The sequence below is a fragment of the Pelodiscus sinensis genome, chromosome 1 (assembly GCF_052426305.1).
Source record: "Pelodiscus sinensis isolate ZL-2025 chromosome 1, ASM5242630v1, whole genome shotgun sequence".
NCBI lineage: Eukaryota > Metazoa > Chordata > Testudines > Trionychidae > Pelodiscus > Pelodiscus sinensis.
Genome location: NC_143052.1, coordinates 350502047 through 350518412, shown reverse-complemented (window position 1 = coordinate 350518412; position 16366 = coordinate 350502047). Strand labels below are relative to the sequence as shown.

Sequence of the window (16366 nt, the reverse complement as noted above, 5' to 3'; positions counted from 1 at the left end):
GGGCCAGGAATGTTTGTCTATTGACATGCTAATGAGCAAAGCTCTGGACCAATAGCCCTCTATAGGCCAAGGACACACCTCAAGAATGGTGACTCATACCAAGGGGCTACCAGCAGGGAACACAGGGATAGACCATGGGCCAGGTGACCTGCTGCAGCCAAGAAGAGACCAGGAAGGATGTATAAATATGCCATGTGGCCGACTCCATCTTGGTCTTCATATCTGCTCCTGACCCCAGATGCGGCCTCGCGGGGAATCATGAGCCGGGAAGAACTGTAGACCCATCTTGACATAGGATGTGCAACAAGGACTTTTAAGCCAGCAGCTATAACATCTCTGCTAGAGCCTGCATCGAGAACTGGGAGATTCGATGCATGTAATGTGTGATACTTTAACAACCTCACTCTGGTGCTTTTCTTTCTTGTAGTAATAAACCTTTAGATTGTAGATTCTAAAGGACTGGCTCTGCGTGGTTTGTGAGTAAGATCCAGAGAGTAAATTGGCCTGGGATCTGTGGCTGGTTTCTTGGAACCGGACAGAACTCGTTCGGGGTAGGTGGGGTTGGGTTCTAAGACCCCTCACCTGTGTATGAGGCCTGGGACCATCCGGGGCATGGATATTGCTGGGGTGTCGGAGGGGTTTTGCTCGTGAGGCTTCAGGCAGGCAGCTGAAGCACTCTGTGGGACTGGTTTGTGGCCTATTTGGGAAGGTCTCCAGTTGGGGGCTAGATAGAGCCCTGAATGTGAGCAATTTGCCCTGAGTGAATGCCCTCAGCTGTGCCCAGATCTGGCCCGATCTATCACACTGGCATTTGCACTGCCACCATTTATCCCACCCCAGAGTGTGCCCTTCTCTGGACTCAGAGTCCCAGACGAGTGCGTGGGCACACTTGAAGATCTGCAGCTGGAGTGGAGGTTCTCTGGAGGTTGTGTGTGTGTTCATCCAAGCTGTGAAGCCAGCTGCAAACTCCCTCTGCCACTGGAGCAGGCTCCACCAAACACCAGCAGCTCTGGTTCTCTTTGGACCCAAAGTGAGTCTATATCTTGGAGGTTTGTCCCAGGAAGCACTTTCCCAAAGAGCCCAGGGTATGTCTACACTACCCTCCTAGTTCGAACTAGGAGGGTAATGTATGCATACCGCACTTGCTAATGAAGCCCGGGATTTGAATTTCCCGGGCTTCATTAGCATAAGCGGGGAGCCGCCATTTTTAAATCCCCGCTGCTTCGAACCCCGTGTAGCGCGGCTACACGGGGTTCGAAGCAGCGGGGATTTAAAAATGGCGGCTCCCCGCTTATGCTAATGAAGCCCGGGAAATTCAAATCCCGGGCTTCATTAGCAAGTGCGGTATGCATACATTACCCCGCTAGTTCGAACTAGCGGGGTAGTGTAGACATACCCCCAGTTACTTACAGCCTCCTCCTATGTGCTGGTTGTTGTGTAGTCCTCCTCAGCCACAGGCACAGCCAGAGTCTCTCCCCTCTAGGGCAATCAGCAGCCAGCTAGATCCAAGCACCGCAGACTTTCAGTCCCAGGCTGTAGCCACAACACAACAGCTCCTGGGCTGGATATAAGGCTCCTCCACAACAGTCTGGTTCCCCTCTCCCAAAATGGAGAGCTCCAGACTGCTGAGACCCTCTCTCAACATGCCGGGACAAGCCCTTTCTTCCTCAAGGGGTCATGGGAGTTGTAGTTTCCAGGGTTAGATTGCTGCACACAGGATCCTCTCAGAAAAAATTCAGAGGCACCTTTAGTAAGGGGACTACAACAGATTCTCAGTTCTTCCCTAGACAAGGCATGGAGTTGGGGTAACCACCCCCCACCATCCCAGAGAGCAATGCAGACACTGAATCACTCCAGCTCAGGGGAGATGCAGTGCTCTGGCATAGCACCCAGGAAGCCAACCCTCAAAAGGGATCAAAACCCCCGATAAATCCGTCTTTCTCTGTGTAAAAGTTTTACACAAGGAAAGATCATGAGGATGTTCTTCCTCAATGAAAGAGAGATATGCACACTCATTGGTCTTTCCCCCCAGGAAACAATAATTTACACTTGGACTGATAGTAAACAAAAGTGTTTAAACAAATACAAACGGTAAGATTTAAGTGGTTGCAAGTGTAAACAAATCAAAGAAAGTTACTACAAATGAAAAGAAAACACATAGTTAGTTCTAATTCACTACAAACTCAAAATTGATCTTTCACTCTGACTTGGGTCTCCACATCTCTGTTTCCTTTGTAGCCTAGTGTGTCAGGCTGTTCCTCAGGCCAGCCAAAGACAAAGGCCTGATAACTTCCTCTTGCTTAAATAATCTTCCCCAGGGTGGGAATCTTTTGTTCTCCATTCCCCCTTCCATGGAAAATTACCGGGCTAAAAATGGAATCCCAGTTCCAGGTGGCATGGTCAAATGATTTACTAGTCCAAGGCAGGGCAAACAAGGCTGTTTACAAGTCGACAAGTTGATCGCCCAGTCACTAAGGATTCCTGGGCATCAGGAATGGCTCTCATAAGCACATTTCAAACTATACACGGTCTCATACTTCATATTTCTAACTGTACCTACAAGAATGAGACATGCACCAAATCGGACATTCAGAGTATGTCTGGACTACATGCCTCTGGCGACAGAGGCATGTAGATTAGGGTACCCGGCATAGGAAAATGAAGCGGCGATTTAAATAATCGCCACTTCATTTAAATTAAAATGGCTGATGTGCTGAGCCGATCAGCTGTTTGTCTGCACAGCGTGCTAGTCTGGACGCTCTGCGGTCGACATCGAAGACATTTGTCGACCTCCCCGGTATGCCTTGTGGGATGAGGTTTACTGGGGAGGTCGACAAATGCCTTTGATGTCGACCACGGAGTGTCCATGCTAGCATGCTGTGCCGACAAACAGCTGATCAGCGGAGCGCGACTGCCATTTAAATTTAAATGAAGCGGCAATTATTTAAATTGCTGCTTCAGTTTCCTATTCCGGGTAGCCTAATCTACATACCTCTGTTGCCAGAGGCATGTAGTCTAGACATACCCTCAGATCCAGAAGATTGTAACATGAAAATGTTCAGGTTACATAAGATATTCTTCCAAAGCAACCCCTCCCTGTGGCCAGCACAAACCAAAGAGAGGAGGGAGTCAGGCCCTGAATCTCTGGCCCGGACTCCTGTGTGAGCGACCCTCCCTCACACACACAGCTCTGCCTTGACTCCGTGGGGAGTGGGTCCAGCGAGTGTGAGGTGTGCAGAGCCATCAACAGGGGAAAGAGGCTGCCTGAATGGGTCTCTGGCATTAATGAAGTCTCTGCCTTAACTCAGTCACAAGCACCTGTTGGAGGGTGTAAGTGAGGGGTGGGTGATAGAGACCTACCGCCCATTGGAAGTTTTGGGGCAACCCCCATAGGCCTTGTGCTTTGGGGGTCCTGTGGGGCCTGAGGAGACCCAGGAGACTAATAGCAGAGCAGACCCCCTGCACTCACTGGCAGCTGCAGGAAGCAAAGGAACCCAATCACAGCCCGTGTCTCTCCCCAGCTCCAAGCTGCACTGCCTAATAAGCCCCGTGCAGGGCCTCAGGGCTGCCATGCACAGAGCTGCTGTGGCCTTCTTACCCCCCAGTCTCAGCTGCTCCAGGCTCGGGCAGAGAAGCGCATCCCTCCCCTGGCTGCAGCAGATGACTGAGCCAGCCACAGGAAAGATGTGCTCTGCAAGCCCCAGGAGCAAGGCTGGATTAAATAAGGGACTTTATGGACCATAGTGCTGGGCCATGGACTAAAGAGGGCACCTTAGCTCAGGATCCTGGGCTGCCTCCATAAACCTCTGTGTCCTTGGCAGCTCTTCCTGGGTGGGAATGAGGCAGTTCTGTTCACGGATCATTCCTTGACCCCTGTCTGCAGCCATGTTACCATGAGGGCTAAAGGAAGCGCTCTCCCCATGGTCCCCTCAAAGGCACCATTTTGGGAGAGCGGGGTGGGGGAGGCAGCAGCCATGCGCCCCGGAACGTGGCTTGTTTTCTTCCCATTCCCCTGACTATCAGGGCACTCAAAAAGATCTAGGACTGGAACTGAATATTATCCCTAAGATTTTTTCGTGGCCCGTGGATGTTTAATCACAGATGGGAGAATGACAAGCCAGCTGTCCTGAGAGACAGAATCAATGTCCCTTCTCCTTATTGACTGTATTGATAGGAATTCTGAGGTTGGTGCAACCGCTGATATGGTTCTTTACGGACCAGCATCCCACAGTCCCCTGGCTCTCCACAAACACAGTCACTTTTAACTGTTGCTCCTTCACTGAGCGCACTGTACTTCCTCCCCAGTGGGAGGGGACAGGCCTTCTCACATGGCTCCAGGCCTCACACCCCATTAGAACATACTTCTACAGAATGAGGGTCATATGTAACGGCTCAGGAGGGAACAGGTGTCGGTTGCTGGCTATTTTCATGGCACGGGTCATTGCTGCTGGAGCTGGGAGATGAGCTCACCCTTCACTTGAATAACACCTTGACGATCCTCGCACGCAGGTGTTTGCTTTTCACGCTGTACACGATCGGGTTCATCAGAGGCGGGACCAGCAGGGAGATGTAGCCCAGGAGAATCTGAAGCAAGAGGGAAGAGCTATTCCCGAATCTATGAACGACAGACAAGCCAATATCTGGTATGTAGAAGAGAAGCACGGCGCAGAGGTGGGAGACGCAGGTCTTCAGGGCCTTCAGGCACTCCGTGGAAGATGCTACACTCAGCACAGTTTTGAGGATCATAACGTAGGAAAGAAAGATGAACAAAGAGTCTAAGCCCACTGCAAAAAGTTTGATAGCAAAACCATAGATGCTGTTGACGGTGATGTCCGCACAGGCCATCTTCATGACCTCCTGGTGCAGGCAGTAGGAGTGGGAGAGGACATTGGATCGGCAGTATTGGAATCGTTTCAAGAGAAATGGGAGAGGGAATATTAGGGCCACGGATCTTATCACAAACACCAGTCCCATCTTGGTTATTGTTGGCAGGGTTAAGATGGACGTGTACCTCAGTGGGATACAAATAGCGATGAAGCGGTCAAAGGCCATCAACAAGAGCACGGAGGACTCAATGTATGAAAACGAGTGGATGAAGAACATCTGGGCAAAACAGGCATCCAGGCTGATCTCCCTCCAATTAAACAAGAATATGCTCAGGATTGTCGGTATGGTGGCTATCGATAAGCCAAGGTCTGTGAGTGCCAACATGGAGAGGAAAATGTACATGGGCTCATGGAGGCTTAGATCTGTTTTTATAATGAATAGAATGACTGAATTGCCTACTATTGAAACAACATACATTAAGCAGAAAAAGACAGCAATCCAGAGATGGACGTCGTCCAACCCAGGTATCCCGGTGAGAAGGAACACGGCTGAGTTGAGTCTTGTGTCATTAACCACTGTCATCATGTTCTGAGGTCATCCAAGGAGTGTGCAGCTTTCCTTTCTGAAAAAAGAACACAAGACAAGATGATATGTAGCAAGACATCTCTCTGCTCTCAAGACACATCGCCAGTGTCCCAAGCGCTCAAGGGACATGGCCAGAAATATAGTCTTGTTTTTACAGCATTCATGGGAAGGAAGATTGGCGCTGCTAGACTGGATCAGACATGGAGCCCATCTATCGCAGTGCCCGGTGGCCATTTCCAGATGCGGCAGAGGAAGGTGGAAGGAGCCTTACAATAGCCATGGGTTAACCTGCTCCCAGAGAAAATTTCCCCTTTCACCCACTAAGTAGACATATTTAGCTGTGTAAATCAGGACAGTGCAGAGAACTTCTAATACTTTAAATAACAAAACTCACTGCTGGAATGAGATTTCTTGGTAGCCCACATAAACATCTAGTCCCTCTGAATCCTGCTGAGTGCTTTCCCTCATTTACATCTTGTGGCTGGGAGTTCCACAGACTACTGAAAAACACTGTGAATTTGGCAATTGGGACTTTCTGATAGGCACCCTTTCTGACTCTCCGTGGCTGAGTGTTCTCCATGGTATCAGGACGTGTGTTTAAATGCATGGCAAGTGCATGGTGAAAGCAGTCATTGTGTTTATTAGTACAGCATGTAAACATATTTCATTGTCTGATGGTGTACAATATTATTTGCTCCACTACTGACAGTCCAAATTATGCCACTGCTTCTTACTAGCAAAATGGATATTCTCAGTTCCAGGTTCTGAATTCAATTACATTGATGTAAACTGCATCACTCTATATTTACATATACAAATTCACTCAGAACTGACATACTGAGTCAGACCAAACGTCCATCAAGCCCGGTATCCTAACTTCTGAAAAGGGCCAATGCCAGGTGCCACAGAGGGACTGAACAGAACAGGGAATCATCAAGTGATTTTTCCTCTATCTCCCATTCCCAGCTTCTGACAAACAGAGGCAAGGGACACCACTCCTACCCATCCTGAAAAATAAGCATTGTTGGACCTATACATGAATTTATCTAGTTATTTTTTTGGACCTATTAAAGCCCTGGTCTTCATAACATCCTCTGGCAATGAGTTCCGCAGGTTGACTTTGCGCTGTGTGAAGAAATACTTTCTTTTGTTTGTTTTAAACCCGCTATCTATTAATTTCATTGGGTGACCCCTAGTTCTTATGTTATGGGAACAAGTAAATAACTTTTCCTTATTCACTTTCTACACACCAGTCATGATTTTATAGACCTCTATCATATTCTCCATTTGTCTCCTTTTTCTAAGTTGAAAAGTCTCAGTCTTTTTAATCTCTCTTCATAAGGCTGCCATTCAAAATCCCTAATCATTTATGTTGCTCTTTTCTGGAATTTTTTCAATGCCAAGATATCTGACGTGACACATCTATACACTGTATTCAGGATGTGGGCATAACAGGAATTTATAGAGAGGCAATCAGATTTTCTCTGTCTTATTCTCTATCCCTTTTTAAATGATTCCCAACATTCCATTTGCTTTTTTTGACTGCCGCTGCACACTATTCGGATGTTTCAGAGAACTACCCACCATGACTCCAGGATCTCTCTCTTGAGTGGTAACAGTTGAATTTAGTTGCCAATATTTTGTATGTATATTTGGGCTTATGTTTTGCCATGTTCATTACTTTGCATTTATCAACATTAAAATCCATTTGCCATTTTGTTGCCCAGTCACCCAGTTTGGGTAGGTCTTTTTGAAGCTCTTCACAGTTTTCCTTTCTGTGACAGATCTGGCATGCTGTCCCAGTCTGCGGTGACATGGGGACATCCCCGGGTTATAGTCTGGACTGTTGATAAGCTGAGTCCCTCAGATCCCCACACAGTGCTTTGCTGAAAGATCCACCACTCCAGGTTTGCTCCACATAACTTGCAGGATGTAAATCACTCTCAGCTGTATTCTACAAGAGCTATGGCCAGCCCGCCATGAATTACTCTGCAGGGCAGCACTAGCAAACTCCCCTTGCCACAATTTTCCATGAAATATGCATCTTTTACTACCCTTACCAGCTGACAGCTTCTGAACAGCACAAAGTCATAGACAATCCATCTATAGTACATACAGAATGGGAAGCGACTGTCTAGGGAGGAGTACTGCAGAGAGGAATCTAGGGGTCATAGTGGACCACAAGCTCAATATGAGCTAACACTGACACTGTTGGCAAACATGATTCTGGGCTGCATTACCAGGAGTGTTGTGAGCAAGACACGAGAAGTCATTCCTCCGCTCTACTCTGCGCTGACTAGGCCTCAGTTGGAGTATTCTGTCCAGGTCTGGGCACCACATTTCAAGAAAGATGTGGAGAAATTGGAGAAGGTTCAGAGAAGAGTTACAAAAATGATTAAAGATCTAGAGAACATGAGCTCTGAGGGAAGACAGAAAAAACTGAGCTTGCTTAGTTTGGAAAAGAGAAGACTGAGAGGGGACATGATAGCAGCTTTCAAGTAACTACAAGAATATTACAAGGAGGAGGAAGAAAAATTGTTCTCCTTGGCCTCTGAGGATAGGACAAGAAGCAATGGGCTTAAACTACAGCAAGGGAGGTTTAGGTTGGACATTAGGAAGAACTTGCTAACTGTCAAGGTGGTTAAACACTGGAATAAATTGCCTACGGAGGTTGTGGAATCTCCATCTCTGGAGATATTTAGGAGCAGGCTAGATCGACATCTATCAGGGATGATTCAGAACGTGTTTAGTCCTGCCATGGGGATAGGGGACTGGACTTGATGATCTCTCATGGTCCCTTCCAGTTCTAGTGTTCTATCATACCATGATTCCTTGGTCTTAGCTATCAGTTTAGTATCCTCTGCAAATTTTGCCACCCTGCCGTTTACCCCTTTCTCCAGCTTAGGAGACAGTATCATACAACTGTTCCCTGATCAAAGATTTAGCTATCACAGACAGTAGGTGGCATACTTTTGTCAATTTCAAAATCTAAAACCGTTAAGTGCTAAAGTTACCCCTGCTTCTTCCTCTAGTGAGTCTACAAACTCTGCCACTCCCTGTATATCATGAAAGTTTGCTTTGTAATGTTTTTGACAATTTTTTTTCTGTAACATTTATGTATCTGTACTTTAGCGTTCAGGTACCAACCCATTGTTACCCGTCCAATGGGTTTTCACAGATGATTTTCCAATTAAAATGGGAGTTTAAAATGTAGTGTCTGTCACCCGGATATCCTCAGAACTGGAGAAGATTGCAGCGTTTGCCATGTCATTCGATCACTTGTCAGCAAACAAATAGTCTGGTAACTTCTCTGTTGCTTGCTTAGTAGCTGACTGGGTCTCCTCGGAGTCTGTCCTGTTAGCCTGTTGCCTGTACCCAAAGAGGTAACAGGCATTAGGACCAATATACTGAATATTTGTTCTCCAAGCTCTCACTCTCTAGCACATAGTGACCTCATTACTTCTAACTCTGCCATGGTGAGGGTTTTCAACAAAGGGGTTTCAAAGCAAATATCTGATTATTCATGAAAATGGAACTCCATGTAATACTGGAAAGTAACCTATTGGTCTTGCTCTCTTCCTCTCTGACTCTCTCTGTCCTGTATTCATAAAATATGTAGCAAGGGGAAGCAACAGCTCAAGAAATGCCGTCACTCATTGAGCACCTTAGGGAGGCTGAAAGATCACACCGGAACTACAAGCTGAGAAGAGCCTGTTTCCACGCTCCAGCCACATAACACAGCTTGTTCGGCCAGTGCTGGGAATATGTCCATAGGTGGGGCAGCTGCTGGGCACACCGCTGGGGAAGTCTGAAAGTCCCCAGCCTGCCTGGGTCCCTGTCAGAGTGGGAGGTTCTAGGGTCAGAGACGTGGACAGACTGTTGTTTGAAAACCCTCCTGTTCCCCCATATTACGTGTATTCTCGTATCTTTTTTGAGATGAGGGGACCACATCTGCATGCAGTGTTCGAGATGTGGGTGTCACATGGATTTCTATGGAGGCAATATGTTATCTCTTCCTCTCTATCCCTTTTTTAATGCTTCTCGGCATTCTGTTTGCTTTTTCTTGGCTACCACTGATGAGTGGATGCTTTCAGACAACTATCCAACCTTTCTCTTGAGTGGGAAGAGCTAATTTGGTTTCCATCATTTCACAGGCATTATTGGGACTATGTTTTCTATGAGCTTTACTTTGCATTTCTCAACACTGAATTTCATCTCCCATTTTGTGGTCCAGTCATGTAGCTCTGCAAGACACTTTTGAATCTCTTTGCAATCTGCTTTCGATTTAATTCTCTTGACTAGATTTGTGTCATCTGCACATTTTGCCACCTCGCTGCTTGCCCCTTACTGCAGATAATTTGTGAATGTATTGAATAGGAATGGGCCCAATACGGACCCTGGCGTGATAACACTAATTACCTCCCCCCATGCTGAGAAGTGACCATTTATTCCTACCTGTTGTTTCCTGTCTTTTAACCAGTTATGGATCCATGAGAGGACCTTCCCTCTAATTCCATGATATGATATGAGACCAGAGCACATGCGCCTCTAGAAATGGGACCCATTAAAACATCCTGACACAGCATTGGGATTATAACACTCCAAGACCGATGTGAAAGTCACATTTCTGCATAGAATAGACTACAGTTGAACATGAGCAGATGGAGGGAAGGGTTCCAAGCTCCCTAGGCATGCCTGCCCTCCAGCCCCATCACTGAGTCACCCCAGCAGCCCAGCTGAGTCCTCTACCGCTGCACAGAATATCTGCCAGTGCAAACAGCCTGCAACCTTCGCCCTGCACTTGGCATGTTACAGACAGTGAAACCTGCCCACGTACCCAGTTCCTGCTAGAAGGGAGCCGCTGGCACCAGAGGTCTTCACCCTAAAGCACAAGGGGTCATCGGAGAGGTTGCAGGGGCAGCAGGCAGTGTGTGTTCAGATAGGAAGGCAACTGCCTTTATGCAGCATGTTTGTACCTTCCCTCGGGGCCACTTGGCCCTCAGGGAACCTCAGCTGTTTGGCTTCGTGTGCACCAGCTTTAACCCCCATGACAGCCAATGGCAAAGGACAGGAGACCAAATCCCAGAGGATGGGGGGGTGATATTAAACAACTGGCCTGCAGCTCTAGCCCTGCTGCAGGCTCCATTCCTGGAATCCGGACTTACGGGTCTGATTAGTCACGTTGCCCCCTTGGTTAATGATGGAGCTGTCACAGCTGTAATACAGCTAACATTGAATTCAATAGACTATTAATACTAGGAATATGGGACAGTATTTCTCCTGGGCTGCCGCTTACCCTTCACTAGATCCAGTGATCCCAAGAGTTAGGCACAGATCTGAGTGGCCCTCCCTGGCAGCTCATCCACCCACCCACAGCCTCTGGGCCACCAGAGCTGGTCTAGGACCCTCTCCAGCTCCTGGCTAGAACAGGCTGGTCAGTGATGTGCTACCAGGGCCTGTCACAGTTGCCACTGACACCAGGTTCTACTGAAGGGTCGTTGTACAGAATGCAGGGGGCTGCCCAGTGACGGGAAGGCTCATTGGAGTGGCTGATGGGCACAAGCTCCCAGCCATACCCAGAGTGCAGCCACCGACGCTATCAGTGCCCCCTGAATGTATGGTTACCCCATCCCCTTCCAGGCCCCCAACTACCAGATATCCAAAAACATCAAGCGGAAGGAGTATTTTTCCAATGTCCTCTAGGTCGTTGTGGACCACTTCAGCCACTTCAGGGATATTAATGCAGGGAAGGCGGATGATGCCTGCATCTCCTGCAACTTCAGCCTCTACTACAAGCTGCACTTTTTTGCACTTTTTTCCACATCAGGGTTGGGGACGTGGACATACCCATATGCATTGTGGGGGACACAGCCTACCCTCTGCTCCCCTGGCTTATGAGGGCAACACTGGACCAAAGCAAGGAACATTTCAATGGCAGGCTCCGCAGGGTCCGCATCATGGTGGAGGGCGCCTTTGACCATTTGAAAGGAAGGTTCCGCTGTCTCCTTACTCTTCTGGACTTCGGCGACCTCGATGCTCCACAAGTGGTGGCAGCCTGCTGTGTCCTGCACAACTTTTGCAAGAACTAGGGGGAGATAATCCTGCCAGGGTGAGGGGCAGAGGCGGAAAGGCTCACCAGGCTTTTTGAGCAGCTGCACACAGTTGCTATCAACCAGGACTATCAGAGGTCTGTGCACATCCGGGGGGCCTGAGGGAGAGTTTCAGACAAGGACACCTGTGAGACTCTCTTCTGGGCCTTCCCACAGGGGACTTCTGCAGTGCCATTTCCTCCCCCACCCTTCCCTTCCCTTCCCTTCCCTTCCCTTCCCTTCCCTTCCCTTCTCCTGCCCTCCCTCCCTCTGTTCCTCCCCTCACCCTTCCTTCCCCTGCAGATACCATAAAGTAGACTTTCTGGTTTGAAACAATGAATTCTCTTTTTTTATTTGGGGTAAATAAAACTGGGGAGGGGCTGGGGAAAGAACCTGGTATGGGGGAGGAGGGAGGGAGAAGGGGGAGGGGTGGCTCAGAGATGGGGCTGTGGCCTGCCTCGGGTGGTCCCACTGCCTCTTGTGTGGGGCCCTCAGCAGCCACGGGGGGGGTGGGCTTGTGGAAAAGCTGGAGGGGCAAGAGCAGGAGCAGGTGCAGGGGACGCCTGCTGGATCGCTCAGTGGAAGGGACCCACATCCTGGGGACAAGCAAGCATGGGAAGGTGCTGGTCAGGCCAGGAGGCTGCAGGCAGGAGGAGGGCAATGGGGCGGCTCAGCTTCTGGGATACCCTCCACTTCCTCCTCCTCCCAGTAGGCTCCCCTAGAAGAGACAAAGAGCTCACTGCCTCGCTGCACTATAAAAAAAAGCTAGATCAATTCATGGAGTTTGGGTCCATCAATGGCTATTAGCCAGGATGGGTAGGCCCTCTGGGGTACCTGGCATTGGCCAAAGTAGATGGATTGTGAGAGAGATGTAATCCTCTGGCTTCAGGAGTGGGGAAGGAGAAAATAAGAAGATTTAGGGCCTGTAGCACTGGGTCCTGGACTAAAGAGGGCAGCTTAGTTCAGCACCCTGGGCTGCAGGCCCTCAAGCCTCTGTTCTGGGCAGCCCATCCTGGGGGGGCGGGAAGGAGATGGCTCTGTGCACTGTTGGCTCCTTTGCAGAATGAATGTGGTTGTGTGCACCAATATGGATGGACTGTGTCACACCACCCCTCCATATTGCTGCACATAACATTATTCTGCACATGGAGATAAAGATTAGAGGAAACACTGTACCCGGGCTGCTGCTATTCCCCCAGACCATGTCATCTGGGGGATGGAGTTTGGGGGAAAAGATGGGGAGGAGGTGGAGCAGGGGCAGGAAGAGGAGAGATGGGGGTGGAAACTTGGCCTTGTGGGGAGGATTGTCCTGGGCCCTACATCCCACTGAGGATGGCCTGATGAGAGTACCCATTGAATATCCCCCATCCATAGCTGAGGGGGGAGGCTATTGGAACATGCCTCCCCCCAGAGCGCCCAGGAAATCCAGGACTGTGACTGAACAGCATCCCAATATTTTTTTTTATGGCCCATCAATGTTTGGAAAGAGACAGGACAGAGGAAGGACAGGTACCTTGGGAAACAGCATCAATATCCCTTCCCTTTATTGACAGTGTCGACAGAAATTATGAGATCGGTGAAGCCACCAATCTGGCTCTTTTCGGCCAGCAGCCCACAGTCCTCTGATTCTCCACAAACACAGTCACTTTTAACTGTTGCTCATTCGCTGCGTGCACTGTACTTCCTCCCCAGTGGGAGGGAACAGGCCTTCTCACGTGGTTCCAGGCCTCACACTCCAGTAGAACCCCCAGCTACACAGTGGAGATCCTAGTTCATATGTAAGGGCCCAGGAGGGAACAGGCGTCCATGGCAGGCTATTTTCATTGCACATGTGAATACTGCTGGAGCTGGCAATGAACTCATCATTCACTTGAATAATACCCTACTGATCTTCGCACGCAGGTGTTTGCTTTTTACGCTGTACACAATCGGGTTCATCAGGGGTGGGAGCAACAGGAAGATGTAGCTCAGGAAAATCTGAGGCAAGAGTGAAGAGCTATTCCCGAATCTGTGTAGAATGGACAAGCCAATATCTGGTATGTAGAAGAGAAGCACTGCGCAGAGGTGGGAAACACAGGTATTCAGGGCCTTCAGGCATTCTGTGGAGGATGTGACACTCAGCACAGTTTTGAAGATCATCACGTATGAAAGGAAGATGAACAAAGAGTCGAACCCCACTGTTAAGACTTTAACACACAAGCCATAGATGATGTTGACTGTGATGTCCGAACAAGCTAGCTTCATGACCTCTGCATGTGCACAGTAGGAGTAGAAGAGGATGTTCCTTTGACAGTATTGGAATCGTTTCAGGAGAAAGGGGAGAGGGAATATAAGGGCCACAGATCTTAGCATAACCGCCAGGGCCATCTTGGTTATTGTTGGCAGGGTTAAGATCGAAGTGTACCTCAGCGGGTTACAGATGGCAATGAAGCGGTCAAAGGCCATCAACAGGAGCACGGAAGACTCAACGTTTGAAAGTGAGTGGATGAAGAACAGCTGGGCAAAACAGGCATCCAAGCTGATCTCCCTGAAGTTAAACAAGAATGTGCTCAGGATTGTCGGCATGGTGGTTATGAGTAAGCCAAGGTCTGTGAGGGCCAACATGGAAAGGAAAATGTACATGGGCTCATGGAGACTTGTGTCTGTTTTTATAATGAACAGAATGACTGAATTGCCTACTATTGAAATAGCATACATGAAGCAGAAAAGAATAGCGATCCAGAGACAGATATCTTCCATCCCAGGTATCCGGGAGAGAAGGAACATAACATGTGTGAATTTGGTGTCATTAACAGCTGACATGATGTTCTGAGCTCATCCAAGGAGTGTGCAGCTCTCCTTTCTGAAAGGAGAAAGAACACGAGATGAGATGATTTGTAGCAAGACATCTTTCTGCTCTCAAGGCACGTCACCAGTGACCCAGGAGCTAAAGGGAGATCACCAGAAATATAGTCTTGGTTTTACAGCATTGATAGGAAAAAAGATTTGCACCACCAGACTGGATCATATCTGGAGTCCATCTATCCCAGTACCCAGTGGTCATTCCCAGACGCAGCAGAGGGAGGTAGAAGAAGCCCCATAATAACCAGGAGTTAGCCCGCTACGACAGAAAATTCCTCCTTTCACTCACTGTCAAGGCTGTTCCGCACTCTGGCTTGACAAATGCAGAAGTGGGGGCCTGCAAGAGCACCCCAAAACCTTGTCTCTAAGGGCTTTGGTACAAAAACTTCCCCCCAAAATCCTAATACCCGGACTTTGGGGAATAGCCGCTGCCACCACTCAAGTATTTCCAAGAAAACGAGGGAAGACGTCACTTGGGAAACCTCCTTCCTAAAACATCAGGGGTACCTCAAGCTCTTTTTCCCCATAAAGCTTGAAAAAGAAAAGAGAAAACAAGCTGCAGTCTGTGGTAGCTCACTCCTTAGTCAGACAGACAGATTGACCTCCCAGGATGCAAAAATGAACCAATATCTGTTAATTAGAAAAAGAAAAAAAACTTTTATTATCAAAACAAAACTACTGTTGCAAGCATAGTTGAGGTGGCTAGATGGTAAGATCGACAAATTGATATACTCAGAGAAAATTCCCTGGTTTAGAAAGTTTCATTACAAAAGAGAGAGGGGGGAAAAAACACTTTTAACAGCACAGACCTCAATTCCAAATTCCCAAACCAGACTACAATAAAACCTGATGGGCTAATTAAACTTTGCCCTACTTATATATTGTGAGAAGACTTGGAGAAAGAGATGGCCTCCCATCTCCCTGTTACCTGGAAGAAAACCACTCTGACCCAGACAAAGGAGGGAAAAGATAAAAATTCCTTTATCTCAGTTTGCAATCCCTACCTTGCATTGTTATTGCCTATCCCCTGGTTAAGGACAGGAGACATAGTTAACCCTTTACTCCCCAGGTGTTGGTCAGCTCTCCTGGTTATGACACCCACTAACTATTTAGCTGTGTAAATCAGGAAAGTGCAGAGAACTTCTAATACTTTAACAAAACACCACCACTCTCTGCTGTAATGAGATTTCTTGGTTGCCCATGTAAACATCAAGTCCCTCTGAATCCTGCTGAGTCCTTTCCCCCATTGACGTCCTGTGGCTGGGAGTTCCGCAGCCTACTGGAAAACACTGTGAATTTGGCCATTTGGACCTTCCTACAGACACCCTTTCTGACCCTCTGTGGATGAGTGTTGTCCATTGTATCAGGACAGGTGTGTTAATGCATGGCAAGTGCATGGTGAAAACAGCCATTGTGTTCATCACTCCCACATATAAAGACATTTTATTGTCTCACTATACACAATATTATTTTCTCCACGGCTGACTGTCCAAATTTTGCCACTGCTTTCTTCTAGTAAATGGGATCAGTTCTCAGGTCCAGGTTCTGGATTCAATTAAATTCATGTCAACTGCATCACTCCATATTTACATGTGTGAAGTAATTCAGATCTGTCTTTTAATTTTCATAGGAACACTAGAACGGCCATACTGGGGTGGACCAAAGGGCCTCTTAGCCAAGTATTTGGTTTTTTGAGAGTGGCCAATGCCAGGTGCCCGAGAGAGAATGAACAGAACAGGGAATAATCAAGCGATCCCTCCTCTGTTACCCATTCTCAGGCTCTGACGAACAGAGGCTAGGGACACCATTCCTGCCCATCCTGGCTAATAGCCATTGATGGACCTATCCTCCTTGAATTTGTCTGGTTCTTTTTTGAACCCTGTTAAAGTGCGGTTCTTCACAACATCCTATGGCAAGGAGTTCCACAGGTTGTGTCTTTGTTGAATGAAGAAATACTTTCTTTTGTTTCAAACCTATGAATTTCATCCGGTGACTCCTAGTTCTTATGTTATGGACATAAGTAA

The 16366-nt window shown here is 48.0% G+C and overlaps 2 protein-coding genes across 2 annotated transcripts; both read right to left on the bottom strand.

Annotated features, from left to right (window-relative positions):
* Window positions 1-4473: 4473 nt before the first annotated feature.
* On the bottom strand, window positions 4474-5412 carry LOC102446469 (olfactory receptor 51G2-like). Its single transcript, XM_006132567.4, has one exon. It carries the CDS (start codon window positions 5410-5412, stop codon window positions 4474-4476), a length of 939 nt encoding a protein of 312 aa, XP_006132629.3.
* A 7955-nt stretch (window positions 5413-13367) lies between these two features.
* LOC102446713 (olfactory receptor 51G1-like) lies at window positions 13368-14066 on the bottom strand. The gene has a single exon (XM_006132568.3). The coding sequence runs from the start codon at window positions 14064-14066 to the stop codon at window positions 13368-13370; it is 699 nt and encodes a 232-aa protein (XP_006132630.3).
* Window positions 14067-16366: the final 2300 nt, after the last annotated feature.

Bases quoted from the DNA above. Each gene is read 5' to 3' on its own strand.
- LOC102446469 (XM_006132567.4), bottom strand. From the start codon at position 5,412: ATGATGACAGTGGTTAATGACACAAGACTCAACTCAGCCGTGTTCCTT.
- LOC102446713 (XM_006132568.3), bottom strand. From the start codon at position 14,066: ATGCCGACAATCCTGAGCACATTCTTGTTTAACTTCAGGGAGATCAGC.